Here is a 25,876-nt window from a genome sequence, read left to right as displayed (position 1 = left end):
GTACGTGAAAAAAATAATGCAAACATAAAGTAGACATATGGGGGATGTTAACTAGTAACTATTTTGTGTGGTATTACTATCTGTTTTACAAGCAAACACATTTAAATTTAGAAAAATGGTAATTTTTGCAAATTTTTACTAAAATTTGAAGTTTTTCACAAATAAATATTGAATTTATCGACCAAATGTTTTCACTAACATAAAGTACAATAGGTCACGAGAAAACAGTCTCAGAATCGCTTGGATAGGTAAAAGCGTTCCGGAGTTATTACCACATAAATTGACACATGTCAGATTTGAAAAAATCATCTGTGTCCAGAAGGCCAAAACAGGCTGTGTCCTAAAGGGGTTAAGGATGTAGACTAGTTGGTACGTTCAGGAAACAGCCCCATTTTTAAAATGTGACATGTGTCACTTTATGTGGTAATAACTTTGGAATGCTTTTACATATTCAAGCGATTCTGAAATTGTTTTCTCGTGACACATTGGACTTTATGTTACTGGTAAAATTTGGTCGGTACATTCAATATTTAATTGTAAAAAACACCAAAATGTAGCAAAAAAATGGCAAAAAATTGAATGAATTTTTCTGAATTTAAATGTATTTGCTTGTAAGACAGGAAGTTATACCACAAAAAATAGTTGCGAATTAACATTTCCCATATGTCTACTTGAGATTGGCATAGTTTTTGGAGCGTGGATTTTGCTTGATAGTAGTTTTGTTTGAGTATTACTGGTATTTCAGTTTATAATGTGAGGGCATATGTAATCTGTGCCGAGTACATCAGGGTATAATAATAGGGTATAATAATGGGGTAAAAAATAAAATTATCCACAGATGTGTGGTACTCTGTAAAGTAATCCGTTATGCAAAGGCCAGTGTCGCACTGATAAACGGTATCCTTTTTCATCCCCCTTTTGTAACACTCTGCACCATTTGGGGACATTTCCTCCTTTGTAGTTTTGGAAATTTAGCTGGGAAAGTGTTGCCCTAGTATAATACGGGTGCCCTCGCTTCCAGCAGATGTGCTATGCCCGTTCCCTTCCTAGATACTAGGGGAAACTGAAAGAATGTTCCCCTCCGGCCTGCACATCGGGATGTTTTTTCATCACCGCATTACTAGTGCCATAACTTTTGTATTTTTTGGTTGATGGAGCTGTGTGAGGGCTTGAAGTCCAAATGTTCCAGGAAAATACTAAAGCTGGCTGCTAAAACATTTTAATCTACAGTCCGGAAATAACAATTCCACTGTTACTCACCTCGCCCAGCTCCAGAGGTGAGTCTCGACAGCTGCTTGGCAACTGGAAACCTCCTACTTTGCTGCTCCTGCCTCCATCTTCTTTATGCTATTGTTCCTGGTTTTAATCCTGACCTTGCCCTTGTTCCTGGATATCGCCTCTAAGATTCGTTTGTCAGGTTTCTGTGGTTCTACTCCTGGCTCTGACCCTTGGCTCAGTTTCTCCTGTCTCATCATCTGGCCTGTCGAATCCTGACTGCTCTCCTGGTAAATGTGCGTGGGTCCAACTGCTAGGACTCCGTTGATCAAAAATAAAAAGGGCCACGGGTTTAACCAGACACAGAACCCCTTCATCCCAGCACGGTGTCTGGTATTACAACACAGCATCATTTACTTAAATTGAGCTGAGCTGCAATACTAGAACGTGCAGATGGCACAGTGTCTCGTAAAAGCTCAAGAGACCGTGGGCTCCACATAGAATAGTGATCCCTTTATTCTTATATTGAGGGTCCCAGCGATTAGACCTGCTTCAATATTATATTGATGGCACATCTTAACAATATGCCATTGTTCATTTTAAGTATAGAATTGTTTGACTAACAAACACCCAGTCAATTTTCTATCTGTTGTAGAATAGGTATCTCCATGTTCATAGAAGCAAAGTTCCTGGATGAAACATAAGTTTGTGTTTGAAACCACACTAAATCACAGTGCTCTGAAGCTCTGACTGGCGCAATTGATGAAAAAGGTCTTATTCACTAAGGTATAGAAAAGAAACGGTACATGCACCTTCTACCGCCTAGTAAATACGGTGCACTAATAAAAACAAACAAAAAAACATTTCCACTTACTCCCTTATTAAATTCAACAATTTGGACCCCATCACACGTTAATTCTGAGCATTGCACTATACTTTTTTCTAGGCAACTAAGGGGCTACAGTACCTACAGATTTACACACTTAGATTTAGATTAATTCACAGAGAGGTGACATGAAAGGAACAAACTTACCAAGGGTCCAGAATGGTCTTTTTTGAGGAGTAAGAGAGAAAAATCCTGGCTTCAAGGCATTGGTAATTATAATATCAAAAAGTTCCTCAAAATCTTTCCTACAGACAGAAAAAGAACTGCATTGAAGCACTGTTATTCCTTCTATAAGACATTAAATATTTGTATCTGAAAATATATAACTTCACCTGTGATATATATTATATGTGTAAATATATGCGCTCATAGACTTTCTATGTGAGCCCATCTTCAGGCATACTAGGATTGCCGATTGCAGCCACAGAAGCAAAGAACTTCTGCCCGTTTATTTTAGCTATTGGTGGGGATCTTGGCACCCGGGCCCCCCAATCAAAACTTCTGACATGTCACTATGACATGTCAAACGTTTGCTGAAACTACATTTACTCGTTAAGTGTGTTTTACGAGAATATAATACAGATTGCCTATCTTTGCTAGAGCGCAACAGCACCTTCAGTCTGCTGATCGATGGAGGTGCCGGGAGTTAGACTGCCACTTATCTGATATTGATGGCCTATTGAAGTATAGGCCATTAATATAATAGTTTTGGAAAACACCTTCAAAGAAGCACTACAGGAACTTATTTTTGGCATATATAATGCTGACTCATCAGCAATATTCTAGCAATGTAATGTGTTTCTTCCCAGCTCAATTGAATCAATACATTTGAACGCTTCTTTTATAGGCACTTGTGTCATGTGATTCCCCAGTCTAACTGATCAGTCCAGAGCTTGCTCTCCTGTTCAGATAGGAATTCAGTCTCCCCTGTGGGAAAGATGTCCTGTGAAATACAGGATTACATCAGTATCTATCAAATTCATCCTGGCAGATTTCAGACCCAGCTCTACCCTCCTTGTTTCGCAGTACAGATGTAGCCATCTTTAACTTGATTCTGATAACTTGCTGCAGCATGATATCACACAACAAAAGCCATTGAAAAGTTATTGAAAATTTTAAGATAAGAGATCTAGCCATTGTTTATTTAATGCGTTAAAAGTCAAGGTAAAGATGGCTACATCTGCAATCCAAAAGAAGAGGCAGCACACCAATAGCGTAGAAAAATCCAAAAATGTATTCACCCAACATACAGGCAACGTTTCACCTTCCCATTGAAGGCATTTTCAAGCCTTCAATGGGAAGGTGAAACGTTGCCTGTATGTTGGGTGAATACATTTTTGGATTTTTCTACACTATTGGAGTGCTGCCTCTTCTTTTGGATTGTGGTTGAACATTGTTGAGGTTTTTTGTCAAGATTTAACTGGGGATAGCACCCATATCTTTATGCTACGGTACAGCTCCTGCATCTCGTTTGTTCTTGGATGGCTACATCTGTATGTCTCTTCATGCATAGATTGCTGCTGAAGAGATCATTTCTGTTTATATAATGGAGCACAGGAATGAAGGGAAATAATAGGTGAGTGCATACAATGATTAGCTGTAGAGTTATAAAACTCCTCTGACACACACTGCCTGTCTATATTATCTGTGATTGCTGTGTGCAAAGTCCAGTGTATTTCTATCAGATGCTGCTTCTTACTGCCTCCTGTGTAAAAACTGACAGAGAGAAATCTATCACTAGCAGGAGGCAGAGAGCAGTGTGAAGCTGCATCATATAGGAATACACTGAGACTGCAGTTAGGGGACAAAAGTTTTGTCACTGATCTATTGCTTTCTGCATAGGACAAAGCAAAGCAAGTGCAATGTGATGAGACTCCGCCCCCTATGCCTCTGCAAAGCCAGAAGCATCATGGAAAATGTAGGCTGCATTAGGGGAACCATATTAGAGGGGAAGTAGGAACCAAGATGGCAGATAACCCAATAATGGCACATCAACTAAATCAGATATAAATAAGGAATACAAAAGAGCCCCTACATTATTATTTTATAATAGCCTATGTTGCACTATATAGGCAAAAAAAAATAATGGGTAGAGTGCTATTTTAACTGATTTGGGAAGTTCCTCTTTTGTGCCTTAAAGGGATTATCTGAGATTATAAAAGATACAAAAAGTACCCATATGTGTCACCAGGTGATACTACCATAGCTCAGAAATAATTATTTTTATTACGTTAGCCAGCTCTGTGCCGTACTGCTTTTTTGATGCTGGCAAAATGCTGTGGTGGGATGATCATGTAAAAAACTACAGTTCCCATGATTCCTCCCTCAGACATTGTCTCTATTTACAGCTACCTGCATGCACCTCTATTAAAAAGTGTAAGGTACTGCTTTAATTACTCATTGTCTTCAAACACAACACAGACTCTGCTACTGACACTGCACAATCTGCTGACAACCTCACACAAGCAGGACATAAGAACCAGGAACCTGGTTATGTAACTGCATGTGAGACTGCCTTACAGAGACATTTCATATACAGACACTATATTAGTAAGTGATAGATCCAGAGGCTAATATTTTTACCAATAAGGCAGACCTGGGGGCCTTTATTAAACTCCCCGGTGCCACAACAACAGTACTTCTGACTAACCCCCGGTCACTATTGACCGTGGCATCTAAGAGGTTTAAAGTCTGGGATCGGGGTTATCTCTGATTCGATCATTGCAGCAGGGTTTCAGCTGTAACATACTTAGCCCGCATTAAGGCCAACCTGTCCATAATGTGAATATGCAGTACGTAAATGGGGCGGGAAAGGCTTAGGTTTCGGTCATTCATTCAGAAAAACACCTTCTTTGAACTGAGAAATCTGAGATGTAACATAAAAAATTGGAATGCAAGTTAAAAAACAGTTAAAGATTTATTAGAACTTACCCCAAAATGTGTTCACACAAAAGCCGGCAGTAGTCACTGTGTGAGCTGGTGATTAACAGAAGAATTTTTCCAGAGTTTTTCAGACTCCTTATCCAGTTTTTCAAAGATTCAGGACATGACTTTAAATATTTGCTTGGGTCCTCTTTCACAGTGGGAAAATATATTCCACAATTTTCTGTAATAACAGGAACAGAGTTTTTTTTTTTCTTCATTCTTTCAGCTTTCTATTGTTTGCTATGAACACATCCACAATTATCATTAACTTGGCATAAAATCTGGTCGCTCATTGACTTTATGTTAAATTGCTCATGTCTGCCATCTTAGTGTTGTGCATCACTGTAAATAGTTCCTATACTGATGAATTATAATTGTTATTTAAGTATGTTACAATTTGGATTACCAACGGAATGAATATGTCTCTTTTATGGCAACCGAAACATCAGAAATGTAACTGCAAGAATGGCTGTGCAGCCCCACATTAGGAAACTGACTACAATGTTGTATGGGCTGGGAGGCTGTCCAATCTCCATGCGATAGGTAATATTTTTTGCATAGATATTCACTTGAATCTTATCTCCAATGAACATGCAGTTTCAGAAATCTGTGACATCCAAGCTGCTGCTGCTCCCTAGTGGCAGTAAAGCTGTAAAGATCGGATTTACTAAATTTTCAATTCCCTTTTGGTAAACATATGCTTATATATTTGAGGGCATTATTGTCATTCTTTTATGAGAGGGAGCAGTCTGATAATAGAGTAAAAGTCATGAAAAATCAAGTTTTTATTCTTAAAAATGCAGTTCTAGAAAATGTTTATGGAACTGCCTCTATGAAAACTGAGATTTTAGAATATGGTTTTGACAATTAAATCAATCAATAAAAAATATGATATAAATGTAATGCATAGAACAAGCATAGCTAAACTTACAATACTAGAGCTTGTCCACACGTAACGGCATTGCTGTATATTTTCAGTTTGGAATTGCGGATGGAAAAATACGCAGCAGAATACAGTAGCAGCAAAGTGGGTGAGATTTAACAAATCTCATCCACACACTGTGTAAAATTTCGGAGCAGAAATTCCCATGTGGTTCATATTTTTCGTACCGCAGCATGTCAATTCCTGCTGCGGAAAGTGGACTGAATTGCTGTGTTTTTCAGAGGAGATATCACCATCACCCTGCATTGTAAAAAACGCAGCAAAATCCACACCATTTTCTGCAGTAAAAAATGCAGGAAAGGGTGCAGTATTTCCGCAGCAGAATGTCTACTAGTTTAAACGGAAATGCTGCAAACATTTTCTGAAACAATTACGTCACGCGTGGACAAGCCCTTATGCTCCAAAAAAGCTTGTATTTTTAACTCATGTGATTTCTAAAAATGTGATTTCTAAAAAAAACAAAAACACCTTTTATTTCCACTTTATTAAAAAAAATTAAAAAAAAAAAGCAGCAAAAATGATCCAAACTTGAATGTGGGCAAGTAAGCAAATTAATGCTATTCCTCTAACCCAGTATCTCTATTCAAAATCCCTGCTCTATTAATGTTATAGCCATAATAACCCATTGGACACCTTCACACTGAATTATTTTTTTATTGTTCATTTGTTTTCAAATTGAAAAATTAAGCAACTTTTTAAATAGTCTTCATTAAAAATGTCCTACCGTTTGGCTACTGTACATTCTGTGTAATTTGTGTCGACAGCTGATCTCCTGCAAATTGTAACTCAAATCCGTAAGTCCACTAACCCTGACAGGTGACTCAACTGCTCTCTGTACATGGCAGATCAGAGAGTGGAGAGAGTGGGAAAGCATCTAACCGATGGCCTATGTAATCTCTCCCTCCTCCTTCCCCTGTGCTTTCCTCCCTATCTAAACTCTGATTTTGACAGTCTTTGTTATCTGTTCTCTCTGAAGACTTAGAAAGTTACTACACTTTTAGCAAACTTTGCATACATCAATAGTATAAGTAAATATAAGAAACAGTAATTTATCTTATTAAAATTTATTTTTCTCTACTTATCAGACTCCTCCCTCCTAATCTGTTCACTCGCTCTGAATTTACTGCTTTCTCCATCTTATTTTAGAGGGGCTCTCAGTTCACTGAGGGATCGGGTTACAGCTGCCCATAGAAGTCAATGGGGAGGGGGGATGAGGAGAGCAGGAGCAGAGTGAGAGGAGAAAGACACAAACAGATGTGCTGCAGCTGCTCATAGTAAGATTTATATATCACCCCAGTGCTAGATTCTCAGTCACACTGCTCATTACTGCTATATATATATATATATATATATATATTTATTTACATATATATGTGATTGATAGAGATAGGAGAGCAGGATCCTACTCTTCTGTGTGCTGTGTATAGAAGATATGATAGTTGTTAGGCTCTACCCACTAGTTTAGAGAAAACAGAATAAGAGATAAAACCCGCTGTAATGATGGGGGTAGGGAAACAGACAAGTGAGCCCTAATCTACCCGCCACTCAGTCCCTGCCTACTTGCAACGACCCGCCCTAGGCGACGGTCCCTACGCTCAGTAAGTGCACGACAGACAAACAGACAAGGGTACACAAAGCTAAGGGAAATGGGGCAGTTGCCCACAGCAACACCGTGAGCAACAAGAGTGGTGAACGAGCCGAGTCAAACCAGGAGTGTACGAGGTACCAAACGCAGAGCAGGAGAGTGGTGAACAAGCCGAGTCAAACCAGGAGTGTACAAGGTACCAAACGCAGAGCAGGAGAGTAGTCAGTAAGCCAGGGTCAGTATGAAGCAGGGTCAAATAGTTCAGAAGCTGCAGCAGGGCCAGGAAACTAAACGAGAAGAATCACAAGCAAGGAGGAACAGGAAAGGCAGGTATAAATAGACAGAGGGCGGGAGCTAGCTCCGTCTGGCCAGGCTGTGATAGGCTCTCCCACTCCTAAGCTTGCCATCCTGAGTGGTGGAAGATGGAGTCAGTCTAACAGACATAGAAGCAGGTGCAGACTGATTACCTATAGGCGTTGACACAGAAGCTGTGCCTGGCAAATCCTTTACAGTACCCCCTCTTTTATGAGGGGCCACCGGACCCTTTCTAGGTGGACCTGGTTTATTGGGGAAACGAAGGTGGAACCTCCTGACCAATACCCCAGCGTGAACATCCCGGGCGGGTACCCAAGTCCTCTCCTCAGGCCCGTATCCTCTCCAATGGACCAGGTACTGGAGGGAGACTTGGACCATCTTGCTGTCCACAATCTTGGCCACCTCGAATTCCACCCCCTCAGGGGTGAGAACGGGGACAGGAGGTTTCCTCGAGGGAGCCAAGGACGGGGAGCAGCGTTTAAGGAGGGAGGCATGAAACACGTAGTGTACTCGAAAAGATGGGGGCAACTCCAGTCGGAAGGAGACAGGATTGAGGACTTCAATAACCTTGCCTTGTACGGCCCTATAAACCGGGGAGCAAACTTCTTGGATGGGACCTTAAGGCGCAAGTTCTTAGACGATAGCCACACCAGATCCCCGACCATAAACAAGGGGTTAGCAGAACGTCTTCTATCTGCCTGAGTTTTTTGTATGCTCTGGGACGCCTCTAGGTTCTTCTGAACCTGGGCCCAGACTGTGCACAGTTGCCGATGAACGACCTCTACCTCGGGATTGTTGGAACTACCAGGTGAAACAGAGGAGAACCGTGGATTAAACCCAAAATTACAGAAAAAGGGGGAGACCCCTGAAGAGTTACTGACCCAGTTATTAAGGGAAAATTCGGCGAGGGGAATGAATGAGACCCAATCATATTGACAGTCAGAGATAAAACACCTTAAATATTGTTCTAGAGACTGATTAGTCCTCTCAGTTTGGCCATTAGTTTCAGGATGGAAGGCAGAGGAGAAGGACAGATCAATCTCCAACCTTTTACAGAAGGCTCTCCAAAACAATGAAACAAATTGTACCCCTCTGTCCGAAACAATATTGACAGGGACCCCATGGAGACGCAGGATGTGTTTGACAAACAAGGTAGCTAACGTCTTAGCATTGGGTAGTTTCTTGAGGGGCACAAAGTGGCACATCTTACTGAAGCGGTCTACTACCACCCACACCACCGACTTGCCTTGAGATGGAGGCAAATCGGTGATAAAATCCATGGAGATATGGGTCCAAGGTCTCTGGGGAATGGGCAAAGAACGTAGTAAGCCGGCTGGTCGGGACCGGAGAGTCTTGGACGTAGCACAAACCTCACAAGCGGCAACGTAGGCCTTAACGTCTTTAGGCAACCCAGGCCACCAATAGTTTCTGGCAATGAGGTGCTTGGTACCCAGGATGCCTGGATGACCACATAGTGCAGAGTCATGATTTTCCCTAAGTACCCTTAGCCGGAATTGCAGGGGAACAAACAGCTTGTTCTCAGGAAGGTTCCCGGGAGCTGAACCTTGATCAGCCGCAATTTCAGAGACTAAATCAGAATCAATAGAGGAAATGATTATACCTGGAGGCAAAATACAAGCAGGATTTTCCTTCGAAGGAGGGCTGGCCATGAAGCTACGCGACAGTGCATCAGCCTTAATATTTTTAGACCCAGCCCTATAGGTAATCAAAAAGTTGAATCTGGTAAAAAATAACGCCCATCGAGCTTGTCTCGGGTTTAGCCTCTGGGCAGATTCTAGGAAAACCAGATTCTTGTGGTCGGTAAGGACCGTTACCTGGTGCCTAGCCCCCTCCAGGAAGTGGCGCCACTCTTCAAATGCCCATTTAATGGCTAAGAGTTCGCGGTTGCCAATATCATAGTTACTCTCAGTGGGCGAAAACTTCCTGGAGAAGTAGGCACAGGGACAGAGATGGGTGAGGGACCTGGTACCCTGGGACAAGACAGCCCCCACTCCCACCTCGGACGCGTCAACCTCCACGATAAATGGCTCCATTTGGTTGGGCTGAACCAACACCGGGGCCGAGATAAAGCACTTCTTAAGGGCCTCAAAAGCCTGGACAGCCTCAGGAGGCCAGTGGAGGAGATCAGCCCCCTTGCGAGTGAGGTCCGTAAGAGGCTTAGCGATGACCGAGAAGTTAGCAATAAATCTCCTGTAATAATTATCGAACCCCAAGAAGCACTGTAACGCCTTCAGGGAGGCAGGTTGGACCCATTCCGCCACAGCCTGGACCTTGGCGGGGTCCATGCGGAATTCATGAGGAGTGAGGATTTGACCCAAAAATGGTATCTCCTGCACCCCAAACACACATTTTTCGGTTTTCGCAAACAGTTTGTTTTCCCGAAGGACCTGGAGCACCTTCCTGACATGCTCAATGTGGGAGGACCAGTCCTTGGAAAACACAAGTATGTCATCAAGGTACACTACAAGAAATACCCCCAGGTAATCTCTTAAAATCCAATTTATGAAATTCTGGAAGACCGCGGGAGCATTACACAACCCAAAGGGCATGACGAGGTATTCGAAATGACCTTCGGGCGTGTTAAACGCAGTCTTCCACTCATCCCCCTCTTTGATGCGGATAAGGTTATACGCCCCCCGTAGATCAAACTTAGAAAACCATTGGGCCCCATGAACCTGATTAAAGAGATCAGGAATCAAAGGAAGGGGATACTGGTTCCTTACAGTGACCTTATTCAAGTTACGGTAGTCAATGCATGGCCTAAGACCACCATCCTTCTTCCCTACGAAGAAGAAGCCAGCACCTACCGGAGAAGTAGAGGGGCGAATGTAACCCTTGGCCAGGCATTCCTGGATATACTCTCTCATGGCTTCACATTCGGGACAAGAGAGATTAAATATCCTACCCTTAGGGAGCTTAGCTCCTGGTACCAAATCGATAGCGCAATCGTATTCTCTATGAGGAGGTAACACTTTGGAGGCCTCCTTAGAGAAAACATCAGCGAAGTCCTGAACAAACTCAGGTAGCGTGTTCACCTCCTCAGGGGGAGAAATAGAATTAACAGAAAAACATGACGTCAAGCATTCAATACCCCATTTGGTAAGATCCCCAGTATTCCAGTCAAACGTGGGATTATGCAACTGCAATCAGGGAAGGCCTAAAACCAAATCGGACGATAATCCCTGCATCAACAGTACAGAGCACTGCTCCAAATGCATGGAGCCAACAAGGAGTTCAAAAACAGGGGTATGCTGTGTAAAATAACCATTAGCAAGAGGAGTGGAGTCGATACCCACTACCGGGACAGGTTTAGGCAAATCAATCAAAGGCATAGCTAGAGACATAGCAAATTCCACAGACATGATATTAGCAGACGACCCTGAATCCACGAAGGCTCTGCCGGTAGAAGACCTACCACCAAAAGAGACCTGTAAGGGAAGCAGGATTTTATCACGTTTCATATTTACGGGAAATACCTGTGCGCCCAAGTGACCTCCCCGATGATCACTTAGGCGCGGAAGTTTTCCGGCTGCTTATTCTTACGCCTAGGACAGGTGTTCACTTGATGCTTGTCATCCCCACAATAGAAGCAGAGACCATTTTTCCTGCGGAACTCTCTACGTTGTTGGGGGGACACGGAGGCCCCGAGTTGCATAGGTACCTCCGAGTCTTCCGTGGAAGAACGAAGCAACGGAACCTCGGGAGGCATCATGGGGGAGTCAGAGGAGAAAACACATAAACGTTCACGTTGTCGTTCCCTGAGACATCGGTCAAGTCGTACCGCTAAAGCCATAACCTGGTCTAGGGAGTCAGAAGAGGGATAGCTAACTAGCAAATCTTGCAGGGCGTTCGACAGACCCAACCTAAACTGGCACCTTAAGGCAGGGTCATTCCACCGAGAAGATACGCACCACTTCCTAAAGTCAGAGCAATACTCCTCAACAGGTCTCTTACCCTGACGTAAGGTCACCAGCTGACTGTCGGCAAAGGCAGTCCTGTCAGTCTCGTCATAAATGAGTCCGAGAGCAGAAAAGAAAAGATCAACGGAGGAAAGTTCAGGGGCGTCAGGAGCAAAGGAGAAGGCCCATTCTTGGGGCCCTTCCTGGAGCCGGGACATAATTATACCCACCCGCTGGCTCTCAGAACCTGAGGAGTGGGGCTTTAAACGAAAATAGAGCCTACAACTCTCCCGAAAGGAGAGAAAAGTCTTCCGGTCCCCTGAGAACCGGTCAGGAAACTTGAGGTGGGGTTCAAGAGGTGAGGTGATGGGCACTACCATGGTAGCATCAGGCTGGTTGACCCTCTGAGCCAGGGCCTGGACCTGTGATTATGTAATGACAGGGATAGGGAAACAGACAAGTGAGCCCTAATCTACCCGCCACTCAGTCCCTGCCTACTTGCAACGACCCGCCCTAGGCGACGGGGTACAACTAGGCGACGGTCCCTACACTCAGTAAGTGCACGACAGACAACCAGACAAGGAAACACAGAACAAAGGGAAACGGGGCAGTCGCCCACGTCAACACCGTGAGCAACAAGAGTAGTAAACGAGCCGAGTCAAACCAGGAGAGTACGAGGTGCCAAACGCAGAGCAGGAGAGTAGTGAACAAGCCGAGTCAAACCAGGAGTGTACGAGGTACCAAACGCAGAGCAGAAGAGTAGTCAGTAAGCCAGGGTCAATACGAAGCAGGGACAAGTAGTTCAAGAAGCTGCAGCAGGGCCAGGAAACCAACAGAGAAGAATCACAAGCAAGGAGGAACAGGAAAGGCAGGTATAAATAGACAGAGGGCGGGAGCTAGCTCCGTCTTGCCAGGCTGTGATAGGCTCTCCCACTCCTAAGCCTGCCATCCTGAGTGGTGGAAGATGAAGTCAGTCTCACAGACATAGAAGCAGGTGCAGACTGATTACCTATGGCCGTGGATACAGAAGCTGTGCCTGGCAAATCCTTAACAAAAGCTCTCTTTTTCTAGCCATTTTGAGAGTTTAATCGAACCCACAAATGTAATGATCCAGATTCTCAACTAGCTCAAAGGAAGATCAGTTTTATAGCTCCTCTAAACAGCAAAACTGTTTACAGTTAATTGCACAAGGGTTTTCAAGTGTTTTCTAATCATCCATTAGCCTTCTAACACAGTTAGCAAACACAATGTACCATTAGAACACTGGAGTGATGGTTGCTGGAAATGGGCCTCTATACACCTATGCAGATATTGCATTAAAAACCAGATGTTTGCAGCTAGAATAGTCATTTAGCACATTAACAATGTATAGAGTGTATTTCTGATTAATTTAATGTTATCTTCATTGAAAAAAACTGTGCTTTTCTTGCAAAAATAAGGACATTTCTAAGTGACCCTAAACTTTTGAACGGTATGGGGCTAAAAAAGCCAAAGATGTGAAAACTAAAAGAATTAGCTGGTCATTAATGTCTTTTCAGGCATGATCATTCGCAGTTAAGGGAACAATTATTGAGTCACATGGGTGACATAGCTATTGACTGTTAGGACTCTGTCAAGCAGAATTTGCATTGGCAGCAGAAACAAATTGGGGTTCTGATCTCCTGTATAGAGCAATTTATATTATGAAAATAGGCAACCCTAGCGTTATTCAGAGGCTCTCTATACATACGCCTAAATTTATTGAATGGATTAAAAAGTGGTGACAGGTCATCTTTAATGCTATTCGGTTTTAAACTGTATACAGTGCCAGGTCATTACTCTTGGCTTGGCAACCACTAAATTAATGTAATTCTGTAATACTTTTACAATTTACCAACCAAATAAAACTTTTTGGTATACAAACACAGGACTTTCAAGAGCCTGACTAAATAAAATAAATGGCCACAAGAGTGTGCTAAATATTTAAGAATTATGGTTAGTTGTATTTTTTTAGACGAACTGAATTTTAAAATAGCAATGAATTCGGTAGAATTAACAACTAGGCTACCATATCTACATGTACATTTCTCTGCATCAAATACTAAAAATTAGTAAAAACAAAAGGAGAAATTGCTATTTACTTCAAAGCACAAACCAACTTGATAATTAAAAAAGATTGATCAATGTCACTTTTTTTTATTGTACACATTTCATCTACTGTATGTCTCATGTAAATATAGTTGCCGCATAATTCTGGTCCCTTTAGTGCATATTAAAGTGTTATTCCCAAGTTCACTCCAAATTTTCATTTTTATTTAATTTTTTACTTATTTAAAAATAATCATTTTCCCCTTCATAATTTTTTTTGTAAGTATTATTATTTATTTAATCACTTTCAATATCAAATGTTCTTCTGTTTCTAACTAAATATCACTTTGACCAGCAAGCGGGGGTGTAATAAAATGACAACGCTGTCTGCTGTATATGCGCACTCCCGAGACTGCTATGATACACCACTCATAACAGCATCGCTGTCTATCCGTATGCCCCCACCGTGTGCTTCAATGTTAAAGAGCGGGGGGTGAATTGCTGTCAAGTAAGGGTGTAGGTTATGCGCGCTCACGGTACAGAAGAGGAAGCAGAAAAAAGAGAAGTGCGCAGGCGCGACAGAATGAAGGAAACGCCGGTGGTGGTCATTTCCATAGCAACGAGCAGCACAACTAAATATATTAGATGCGATTCAGAGGAGGGCATTACAAACGCTGCACTACAGAATACAGAAGGTATTTAGAAAGATGTTTATTCTGACATTTCTAGGGCTTGGAACATTGAACATTACGTTGGGAACAACCCTTTAAGCCCTTATTTATTTTGCAGATTTTTCCCCTAAAATTGTTCATGGCCTGCATGTGGTTGGAAATAACTTTTTAATTTTTATCAATGTAGCCGTGTGAGTTCTTGCAGGACAAGCCATATATTTTATTCTGAACCATTTTAAGGGGAAATGTATGTACCATTCAATGGACTTCATGAGGAAAATTAATAAAATAAAAAAATCAATGAAAAAATTCTAACAAAGCTTTCCTTTTCTGTCATTCACTAATCATCATGCATGCATTTTTATTTAACGGGTTAAAATGAATATGAAGGATACCAAATATATGTATATCACCTGCAATATATATATACATATATATATATATATATATATATATATATATATATATATATATATATATATATATATATATATATATATATATTGTGAGACAGTGACAGGTAAAGTCATCGAGGGAAGGTACATTTCCCCTAGAATCCTGTCATATGTATCCTAGGCTCCAGGGAATGAGTATTTTTTCAATAGAAAGCTCTAGCTTTCCAATCTCGGCTTAAGGAAAAGCCGGAAAAGGGCCTGGAGTTGGATTGGGGAAGAGCAGGGCGGGTTCCCCAATCCCTAGTCCATCTCTGTTTGTAGGACAAGGCTGCTGCTCAATTAGCTGCACCTGCAGCCTGTGTATAAAAAGGTGCAGACACAGTGTGTGTGAGTCTCACCCCTGACTCAGACCGGAGACTACTAAGTCTGGAGTAGCCTGTATTCTATGTGAGTAAAGACCTGTGTTACTTTGTGTCCAGTGCCTGGTAGGAAGGCACTTGGTATAGTTAGATAATATCTTGTTTAGTTAGTGCTCAGACGAGCAGGATTTATTTTGTATTTTGCCTTGTTGTACAAGAGGCTGTTTCTTTGACAAGAATAAAACACAGGCAAAGCCCTGTTATGAACTTTAATGCACGGTGTCCCTGTCTCTGGCTACTAAGAAACCGCTGTACCAACCTCTCCTGATGCTAAACCCTCACATATGGTGGCCGATGCGGGCACGGTCTTAAGGAGACATACACCTATTTAAAAGGACTTTTGCTGCTCCAAGCGGAAAATCGTTGCTAGGGGCAACAACACAATTTTTTTTCTCCCCGAGAGTGCTTGGAAGTGTATGTCTTGGGTGAAGGCGGCAACAGAGCTAGAAAAAGAGACTGTTAAAATGGATGAAATACTTAAACAGCTGATTCAGGCTAATATCAACCAGGGGAAGATAAGCACAGCTCTGCAAGAAGCCAGCGCGACTCAGCGAATGGTGCATGAGGAAGCCATGCGTGCACAGGCTGAAACCAATATTCTGCTGGGTGAAGCCCACAGACTGGCCTTAAAAGAACAGCAGCAAATTAATCGCTATTTGCAAGACCAAATTCAGGCCTCAGTGGAGAGGTCAGCGGGGCCTCATGGTTTGCGCCAAACCACTCGTGCAGCGGTACAGACATCTCTGCAGAAGATGACATCCACCGACGACGTTGAGGCCTATCTCATGGTGTTTGAGCGAGTGGCAGAACGAGAGAAGTTATCTTCAGATCAGTGGGCAGCAGTGGTGGCACCTTTCCTAACCGGAGAGCCGCAAAAGGCGTACTTTGATCTCAATGAGCAGGATACCAAGGATTACTCCAAGCTGAAGGGTGAGATCCTTGCACGTCTGGGTGTTAATATGAATGTGCGTGCTCGACGGGTGCACAACTGGACTTTTGTGGAACACCTACCTGCCCGATCACAAATGTATGATCTTGTCCATCTTGCAAGGAAATGGCTACAGCCAGAGGAATCAACCCCTGCGCAGATCGTGGAGAGAGTGGTGCTTGACAAATACATCCGCTCCTTACCACCGAAGGTTCAGCGTTGGGTCGGTCAAGGAGATCATACAGATGCGGAACAGCTGGTGAACCTGATTGAAAGGTACAGAGCTACTCAGGATCTACTCCAAGAAGTACCGCCTGGATGTTCTAACCCCAGGAACAGCAAATCGTGCGGAGCACCCGGTAAGACTGTTCCATTTACTAGAGGGGTGAGAAATGTCTTTAAGGGATGTGGCTCAGAAGGGGAGCAGACGGATGGAAGAAATCCCAGAGAGACACTGAAGGCCAGACCAGGGTCTCAAGTTGGGGACCGGGGCCGCATACAGTGCTGGCGGTGTTATGGACCTGGGCATATTGCTGCCAATTGTCCCCTGAGTACTGAGCCAATGGAGTGTGATGCAGCAAGGCGAATATCCTTGTTTGCACGTCCTGTTTGTTCTGCTGAGGCGGTTTACGAGACTGAGCAACAAATGTGTGTCGTAAAAGTGGAAGGGTGTACTGTAAGTGCCTTGCTGGATTCTGGGAGTCTGGTTACCCTGGTGCATGCCAGCCTGATAGACCCTGGAACATTCAGAGGACATAGTATAAGGGTCCTGTGCATTCATGGGGACACTAAAGAATACCCCACCGCTTTGGTCACTCTAGAGACTAACTGTGGAACCGCTTGCCATGAAGTGGGTGTGGTCAAGTCCCTGATGCACAGTGTGATCCTGGGGAGAGACTTCCCAGTGTTCTGGGACTTGTGGAGGAAGAAAGATGTAACCTCCACTGTAAATGTTAATGATGGTATTAATGTGTGCACTGTGATTAGTCCAGAACCCTTTAACGAGGATGCTGAGGTGCCAGCAGTAGGGCTGACCACTGAGCCTGATAAATTTCCTCTGGCTGTTTTTGCTGGTGAAACAGATGAGCAGGAGGAAATTTCTGAGATACCAGAGTTAAATGTATCACGTAACAATTTTGGGACTGCTCAAATTAGCGATCCCACATTGGTAAAAGCCAGGGAAAATACGAAGGAATTAAATGGAGTGCCTCAACATCCAGGGGCTGATAAGGTGTTTCCACACATGGCGGTTAACCAGGATTTGCTGTATCGGATAGATAACGTACGTGGGGAGGTGGTTGAACAGCTGGTGATACCCCAACCGTATCGTAGAACGGTGTTGGACCTGGCTCATAAACACGTGCTGGGTGGACATCTAGGTTGCGAAAAGACCAGAGAGCGTATCTTACAACGATTCTTCTGGCCGGGGGTATATACGGAAGTTCAGAGGTATTGCGAGTCCTGCCCAGAGTGTCAGATAACGGCTCCTATGCCACATTTTTGGAGTCCGCTGGTGCCTTTGCCTATCATTGGGATCCCTTTTGAAAGAATTGCCATGGATCTGGTCGGCCCTTTAGTCAAATCCTCTAGAGGACATCAATATATCCTAGAGGTGTTGGACTATGCCACACGCTACCCTGAGGCAGTCCCTTTGCGAAATTCCTCTTCAAAAGCCATTGCAAGAGAGTTGTTTCTTCATGTTTTCCCGTACTGGTTTACCTAAGGAAATCCTTACCGATCAGGGAACTCCCTTTATGTCCAAAATCACCAAGGAATTATGTAAACTGCTGAAAATTAAACACCTGCGTACCTCTATATATCACCCTCAAACTGATGGTCTTGTCGAAAGATTCAATAAGACATTAAAAGGCATGTTGAGGAAGGTGGTTAGTAAGGATGGGAAGGATTGGGACTGTCTTCTGCCCTATTTGATGTTCGCTGTACGTGAAGTTCCTCAATCATCCACAGGGTTTTCTCCTTTTGAACTTGTATACGGCAGACAACCCCATGGTCTCCTGGACATAGCCAAGGAAACCTGGGAGCAAGAGTCCACACCTTATAGGAGTGTAATTGAGCATGTCACGTTGATGCAAGACCGAATTGCTGCGGTCATGCCGATAGTTAAGGAACACTTGGAGCAAGCTCAGGATGCTCAGAGCAGGGTGTATAACCGAACTGCTAAAGTTAGAAATTTTAACTCTGGTGATCGAGTGTTGGTCTTAGTGCCAACCGTAGAAAGCAAATTTCTTGCTAGATGGCAAGAGCCGTATGAGATAATTGAAAAGGTGGGGGATGTAAATTATAAAGTTTACCAACCAGGTAAAAGGAAGACAGTGCAGTTATACCATGTAAACTTAATTAAGCCATGGAAAGAAAGAGAGACCCTCGTGGCAGTAAGTACCCCCTATAGTGTTAACCCAGATGTGTATGTGTCAGAACCCCTCGCAAAGCCACAGAAACAGGAGACAAAAGAGTTTGTGCAGAGAAACACAGACGTGTTTTCAGAACTGCCAGGACAGACTAGTATAATAAAACATGACATTGTGACCGAGCATCAGGTTCGGGTCCACTTGAAACCCTACAGAGTCCCTGAAGCTCGTAGACAAGCCATATCTGAGGAGGTCAAGACCTTGGGATTATTGAAGAGTCAAAAAGTGAATGGTCAAGTCCCATTGTATTGATTCCGAAACCAGATGGGTCATTACGTTTCTGTAACGACTTCCGCAAGTTAAATGAGATGTCAAAGTTTGACGCATACCCAATGCCAAGAGTTGACGAGTTAATAGAGAGACTGGGCCATTCAAGGTATTTTTCAACAATTGATTTAACCAAAGGCTATTGGCAAGTACCCCTCACGGAGGTCAACAAAGTTGAGGCTATCCAAAACTGGCCCCAGCCCTCAACCAAAAAGCAGGTCAGAGCTTTTCTTAGAATTGTAGGTTATTACCGCAGGTTCATTCCAAACTTTGCCAGCACAGCAGCGCCCCTGACAGATCTTACCAAGGGAAGTAAGTCTGTCATGGTCAAGTGGGACACGAAGGCTGAAAGCGCCTTTCAAGAGTTGAAACTGGTCCTGTGTAACCAACCAGTCTTAGTCACTCCTGACTTCAAAAAGGAGTTTGTTGTCCAAACTGATGCTTCTGATGTGGGTCTCGGAGCAGTTCTGTCACAAGAGGTGGGTGGTGAGGAACATCCTGTGACCTATTTGAGCAGAAAGCTTACCCCGGCTGAGAAAAACTATAGCATAGTTGAACGGGAGTGCTTGGCCATTAAGTGGGCACTTGAGTCCCTGAGATATTATTTATTGGGTTGTCGGTTTAGGTTGGTTACAGACCACTCTCCTCTTACGTGGATGTGTCAAGCCAAAGAGAGAAATTCAAGAGTTACACGGTGGTTTCTTACTTTGCAGAACTTCAAATATACTGTGGAACACAGAGCAGGAAAACTGCAGGGCAATGCTGACGCTTTGTCTAGGACACACTGCCTTGTAGCTAAATGTGTCCGATCCCACGGGCTCGAACAGAGGAAGAGGGTATGTGAGACAGTGACAGGTAAAGTCATTGAGGGAAGGCACATTTCCCCTAGAATCCTGTCATATGTATCCTAGGCTCCAGGGAATGAGTATTTTTTGCAATAGAAAGCTCTAGCTTTCCAATCTCGACTTAAGGAAAAGCCGGAAAAAGGGCCTAGAGTTGGATTGGGGAAGAGCAGGGCAGGTTCCCTAATCCCTCTCTGTTTGTAGGACAAGGCTGCTGCTCAATTAGCTGCACCTGCAGCCTGGGTTTAAAAAGGTGCAGACACAGTGTGTGTGAGTCTCACCCCTGACTCAGACCGGAGACTACTAAGTCTGGAGTAGCCTGTATTCTATGTGAGTAAAGACCTGTGTTACTTTGTGTCCAGTGCCTGGTAGGAAGGCACTTGGTATAGTTAGATAATATCTTGTTTAGTTAGTGCTCAGACGAGCAGGATTTATTTAGTATTTTGCCTTGTTGTACAAGAGGCTGTTTCTTTGACAAGAATAAAACACAGGCAAAGCCCTGTTATGAACTTTAATGCACGGTGTCCCTGTCTCTGGCTACTAAGAAACCGCTGTACCAACCTCTCCTGATGCTAAACCCTCACAATATATATATATATATATATATATATATATATATATACCACCCATTACAACCAAACCACTTGCCGAATATTATGTAGGTCCCCTTCGTCCCGCCAAAACTGCTTTGACTCATAGATATTTTAAGTCCTGTAAGTTGTGAGGTGAGGGTCTATGGATTGGACTTGTGAATCCCACAGATGCTCCAATAGGATTGAGATCTGGGGAACTTGGAGGCCAAGTCAACTCCTTGAAATTGTTGTCATGTTCTTCAAACCATTCTTGAACAATTTTTGAAGTCCACATGATGTAAAAGAAAACGTGATTCGTTAGACCAGTCCACATTCTTCCATTGCTTCATAGTCCAATTTTAATCCCCATTGTAGGTGCTTTCGGTGGTGGAAAAGGGTTAGCATGGGCACTGACAGGTGTGTGGCTACGCAGCAAGCTGCAATGCACTGTGTGTTCTGACACTTTCTATCATAGCCAGCATTAACTTTTTCAGCAATATGTGCTACAGTAGCTCTACTATAGGGTCTAACCGGATGGGCTAGCCGTCACTTCGCATCTATGAGCCTTGGATGGCCATGTTCCTGTTGCCGGTTTACTAGTTGTTCTTCCTTGGACCCCTTTTGGTAGGTACTAATCACTGCATACGAGACTCTGTACACTACCAATTTGCATTTAAAACAAACCAATGAAAATGTGATTAAAGTGTAGACTTATTTTTCATTCAAGAAGTTTAACAAAACATATTGAATTACGTCCCTCCATTTTCACATTCTCAAAAGAAGTTGGGCAAACTAACATAATATAAATATAAGCATTATTTTTAATATTTGGATGCAATATCTTTGCCTGATGTCTGGAACCCATGGACATCATCAACTGCTAAATTTACTCCCTTGAGATACTTTGCCAGGCATTTAATGCAGTCACCTTCCATTTCTGCCTTCAGTTTTGTCTCAGGTAAGTGAAAAGAATGCTTAATTGGGTTGAGGTCAGATGACTGACTCGGTCATTGAAGAATATTCAATTTCTTTGGCTTAAGTAGCTCTTGGGTTGCTTTTGTGGCATGTTTTACATCATTATCCATCCGTACTGTAAAGTGTCGTCCTCAGTTTTGCAGTATGTGACTGTATTTGAGCAGAAAGACTAGCTCTACACACTTAAGAATTCATCCTGCTCTTCTATCCAGTCACATCAATAAACACCAGTGACCCACTCGCTAGTGCATTTCTTCATTGTAATTGTTGATTTGGCCCCTTCTAAAGTTTCTGCTTTCTCTCTGATGGGTTTTTTGTTACGACGTCCCTCACTTGCATTGACACCTCTTTATTGAGATTTCCAACAAACAGCTACCAAATGTAAATTTACCACTTGGAATCAACTCCAGACCCTTTATCTCCGCAATTTGTCATGAAATAAGAAGGAACAGGCCGCTCCCGGCCATGAAACTGCTCATCAGTTAATTGTCCCATTATTTTTGAGCTTGTGAAAGTGGAGGGACTATGTAAAAAATGTCTGGAATATCTTAACGATAATACAATATTTTTGTTAAACCCCTTGAATTAGCTCTTTGCTGCCGCAGCCATTTTTCGTTTTTTTCTTCTCCCTGTCTTTAATAAGTCATAACTTTTTTATTTTTTACATCGACATTGCGTATAGGGCTTGTTTTTTGCGGGACAAATTGTAGTTTTTAAAGGCACTATTTATTGTACCATATAATGTACTAAAAAAAAGAACAAAAAAATCTGTTTGAAGTGGAATAAAAACAAAACATCGATTCCTCCATTGTTTTTAGGGTTTTGTTTTTACTGCACTCATCGTGCAGTAAAATGAGATGTTAACCTTATTCTGGGTCAATACAATTACAGCGATTCAAACTTCATATATTTAAAAAAAAACAAAAAACTATTTGTTAAAAAAATTGTGTTGTGTTGCCATATTTTGAGTCCCATAACTTTATTTTCCCGCCGATGGATCGGTGTGAGGGCTTGTTATTTGAGGTGTGAGCTGTAGCTTTATGGGGGAACATACAATTTTGTGATCACTTATTATTCTATTTGTTTGGGGAGCTAAGGTGACCCAAAAACGTCAATTCTGGCGTTTTTATTATTATTATTTTTTTATGGGGTTACATAATGTTTATTATAAAAGCCAAGATAAAAGATAGGAAAAAAAACCACATTTTTAAGAGATAAGAAAGATTTTGATCTAGGAAAAGTCTTCGAATGGGGCAGTAAACGCCAGCAAAAAAGAAAAATCGCCCGTCTGGAAGAAAAAACATGAACAATGACATCTGAACAACAGACTCCGACTCGAGTATGTCGGATGACTCCAACAGAACCCATAAAAACTCCAATGCCCCATTAGGAAACACATTAGACGGGGGGCAGGAGAAAGGGAAAGAAAGGAAAGTAAATTTGGCCGGAAAAGGAAACAAGTTACATGGATGAAGTAGGAGGATAAAAAAATTACTTTTCTACAAACATTGTCAATCTTACAGAACTGGTTTAGGATAAGGACTGTGTTAGTCTTTTGAGGAATTGTCTCAATATTAGTCTAGTAGAGAGTTTCGATATAGTAGATTTTGAAGTGGATTTATTTAAAGGTGTAAGTAAACTCAATTTACATAAAACACTAGTCAATCTACCAATAGATAGTTCTGATGACAGGAGGGAATGTGAAATACCATGCCAGGTGGGCCCTTTAGGTTTCAGTGTGATGAGAATTTGTCTGAGATTGAAAAAGAATGTCCCTTAGCATTGGTTGAGTGCCTTTTAGATGAAGGAAACGAGACTATGCATATTACAACCGGAACCCAAAATTTTACAGGTGGAATAACCTCTATTTTTTTCCCTCCTACAGCGTCCGGTAGCAGTTTAGACCACTTCTCTTTAGTTGTCAAAAACGAGGTGGAGTCGATTTTATATAAGAATAACTGCATTACAAAAGGAAGAAAGGACACTCATTTCTCTGAAAAAAATGGATGATATCATAATAAAGAGGGCAGATAAGGGAGGTAATACGGTCCTCATGAATAAAGAGTATTACCTTCTTGAAGCCTCAAGACAATTGTCAGATATGAACACAAATTCAAAATTGAAAGGAGATCCCATCCTTAAGTTTCAGGCTAAACGACAATCTTTTTTGCGGAAAAATGTAGAAAATGGTTGCTTGTCAAATTATATCCCTAGTTTCCATCTAAACCAACATGGTACTTCCTACCTAAGGTACATAAAACTCTGAATAATCCCCCGGGCCGCCCAATTGTTTCGGGAGTTGGCTCCCCAATTGAGCCGCTCTCCTCAAATATATTGCCTGGCTCCTAAGACAATCTTTAAAAAACATTCCTGCTTACCTAAAAGACACCAATGATTTCCTCAATATCATTAAAAAATTTACTTGGGAGGATAATTTGCACTTCGCATATATCAACGTCAAGAGCCTATAGAATCCCCCATGATACAGGTGTTGAAATAGTCAGAAAGGTTCTCTCTTCAGCAACGAAGAGTAAAAAGTACACTACTTTTATATGGGATGCATTTAGTTTTATCCTCACTCATAATGCCTTCAAGTTTAACGATACATGGTACATACAAAATAATGGTACCGCTATGGATCCTCACATAGCATGTAATTTTGCAAATATTTTTTTAGGTGTTTTTGAGGATAAATACATCATCACTCATTCATACCATTTTCTGACAAAAATGTAATTTTTAAGATTTGTAGACGATATATTTATGGTCTGGTATGGTACAGAGACGCAATTCAACTGTTTTATCAATTTTCTGAACGAAACCAATGAAATGAACATTAGATTTACATCTAAAATTAGTCTACATAATTGGTCTTTCTCGACAGGAAAGTAAAAATTTAAGGAAATACCGTGCATACAGAAGGACAAAGGAAGCCAGCTGCTACTAACTCCTTACTACGGTATGACAGTATTCATCCTTATCACATCAATAAAGAGATTCCTTTTGGTCAATTTATAAGGTTGAGAAGTATAAACGATACTGACGAATCGTTCATTGAACAGGCTAAAGATTTAAAGTAACACCTCCTGGAAAGAGGTTTCTAGTAAAGAGGTTTCCCTTTACTACATAAAAACATGAACACTGCCTTCATGAAAAGTCAAAACGAGAAATACCAAACAGGAACAGAGATTATGTTCACGTTTAGATATACCTCCCAAGTCCAAATAATACATTTTTATTGCGCTGCAGCTGCGCCTGGCGGCCCTTCATGCATCATTATTCCTCTAACTTCTGTCACGTATTCACTGTCTGTTTTATTTACTATTTTTTTAGATGTTGAATTTATTCTGCGTGTACATTTTAACAATTGGTTTCAGCTTTTATGTTATGTTATACTCTACTAATGTGAAGGTTGAACAGCTATTTGCATCGGTTTGACTTTGTTATGACGTCATGGCCGCTCCCTGACCTTTGTGCTTTGGCGGTTCTTTTTCAAAAAGTCTCATTGTATTTAAGGTGCATTACGGTTTGCTTTTTTATATATGGCCGTTGAAACGCGTAGCCTTATTATTAAATATACCTTTTATCCCTGCAAATTCCTTCGTGTCACTTTGTAGTAGTGCCAGTTATGGGTCATATTTTTTGTGGAATATTATTGTTCTCAATGTAAATCTAATTTCCAAGCTAAAACCTTGAATTTTGGAGGCATTACACAAAAAGTTCAGCAGTTCATCAGTTGCAAAACTCAATGTGTTGTGTACCTCATTTTTTTCCCTTGTGGGACGTTTCTATATGGGGAAAACTATCAGATGTATGTATGTCAGATTTAGAGAGCATTGTAAATCGTTTGCAACAGAAGGGGCCCCGAGATTAATCGATCATATGAGAACAGCGCACGGAGGAGATTCCTCCTTACTTAAGTTTTCAGGTATTGAGTAAGTCCAAATTCCAGAAAATTGAGGATTCTGACATAGAATTCTACTTAGAAAGGAAGCAAGATGGATTATACGTGCAAATGCGATGGGACCTGCCGGTTTAAACATGCTTGCATTTTAATTTCACATGTATCTGTAAGAGAGTTCCCCTACGCTCTGTAAAGGGGCAGTGAATGGCCCATAGGCCAGAAAAGATAATACACCTTGTGTGCTATCTAATAGTTTAGTACCGTTCGTTTTTCACAGTCCTATGATGTCTGGTTTAGGGATTTTCCGCCCTCCGTATTGTGCATTGTAATTTGAAATGCCACGTATTTTTATAGTAAAGGGCTTGATTCAGCCTCTTTTCTCCTGCCTTCTTCTGCATCATATGACGCGTCTGTGGGCAGGGAATGGAAGGCTGGGTCTGCCGCTTTTGAGATCCACCCCTGAAATCCTTAAGCCACATAACAGTATTGGGTTCCACGCAGCCGCAAAAGGGATGATTCCCCTTTAGCTGTGCCGCTGACGTGACAACTCCGTGACGTAGGAGCATTGGTGCCTGCCTAGATGTGATGAAAGAGAATTTTCCCCTCCCGGATTGGATA

The 25,876-nt window shown here is 42.1% G+C and overlaps 1 protein-coding gene across 2 annotated transcripts in view; it reads right to left on the bottom strand.

The window, feature by feature from the left end:
* NT5DC1 (5'-nucleotidase domain containing 1) overlaps positions 1 to 25,876 on the bottom strand; it is a 318,179-nt gene that overhangs the window by 67,255 nt on the left and 225,048 nt on the right. Inside the window, exons 7-8 of one of the 2 annotated variants that reach the window (XM_075864236.1) lie at positions 5,033 to 5,207; positions 2,249 to 2,346 (exon numbers count right to left, since the gene is read on the bottom strand). The exons of the other annotated variant lie outside the window; for it this stretch is intronic. Coding sequence (XP_075720351.1) covers positions 2,249 to 2,346; positions 5,033 to 5,207 — 273 coding nt within the window. The remainder of the gene's footprint in view (positions 1 to 2,248; positions 2,347 to 5,032; positions 5,208 to 25,876) is intronic. 2 annotated transcript variants of the gene reach the window in all.

Source organism: Rhinoderma darwinii, chromosome 4, assembly GCF_050947455.1.
Source record: "Rhinoderma darwinii isolate aRhiDar2 chromosome 4, aRhiDar2.hap1, whole genome shotgun sequence".
Lineage (NCBI taxonomy): Eukaryota > Metazoa > Chordata > Amphibia > Anura > Rhinodermatidae > Rhinoderma > Rhinoderma darwinii.
This window is presented reverse-complemented; position numbering and strand designations above follow the sequence as displayed.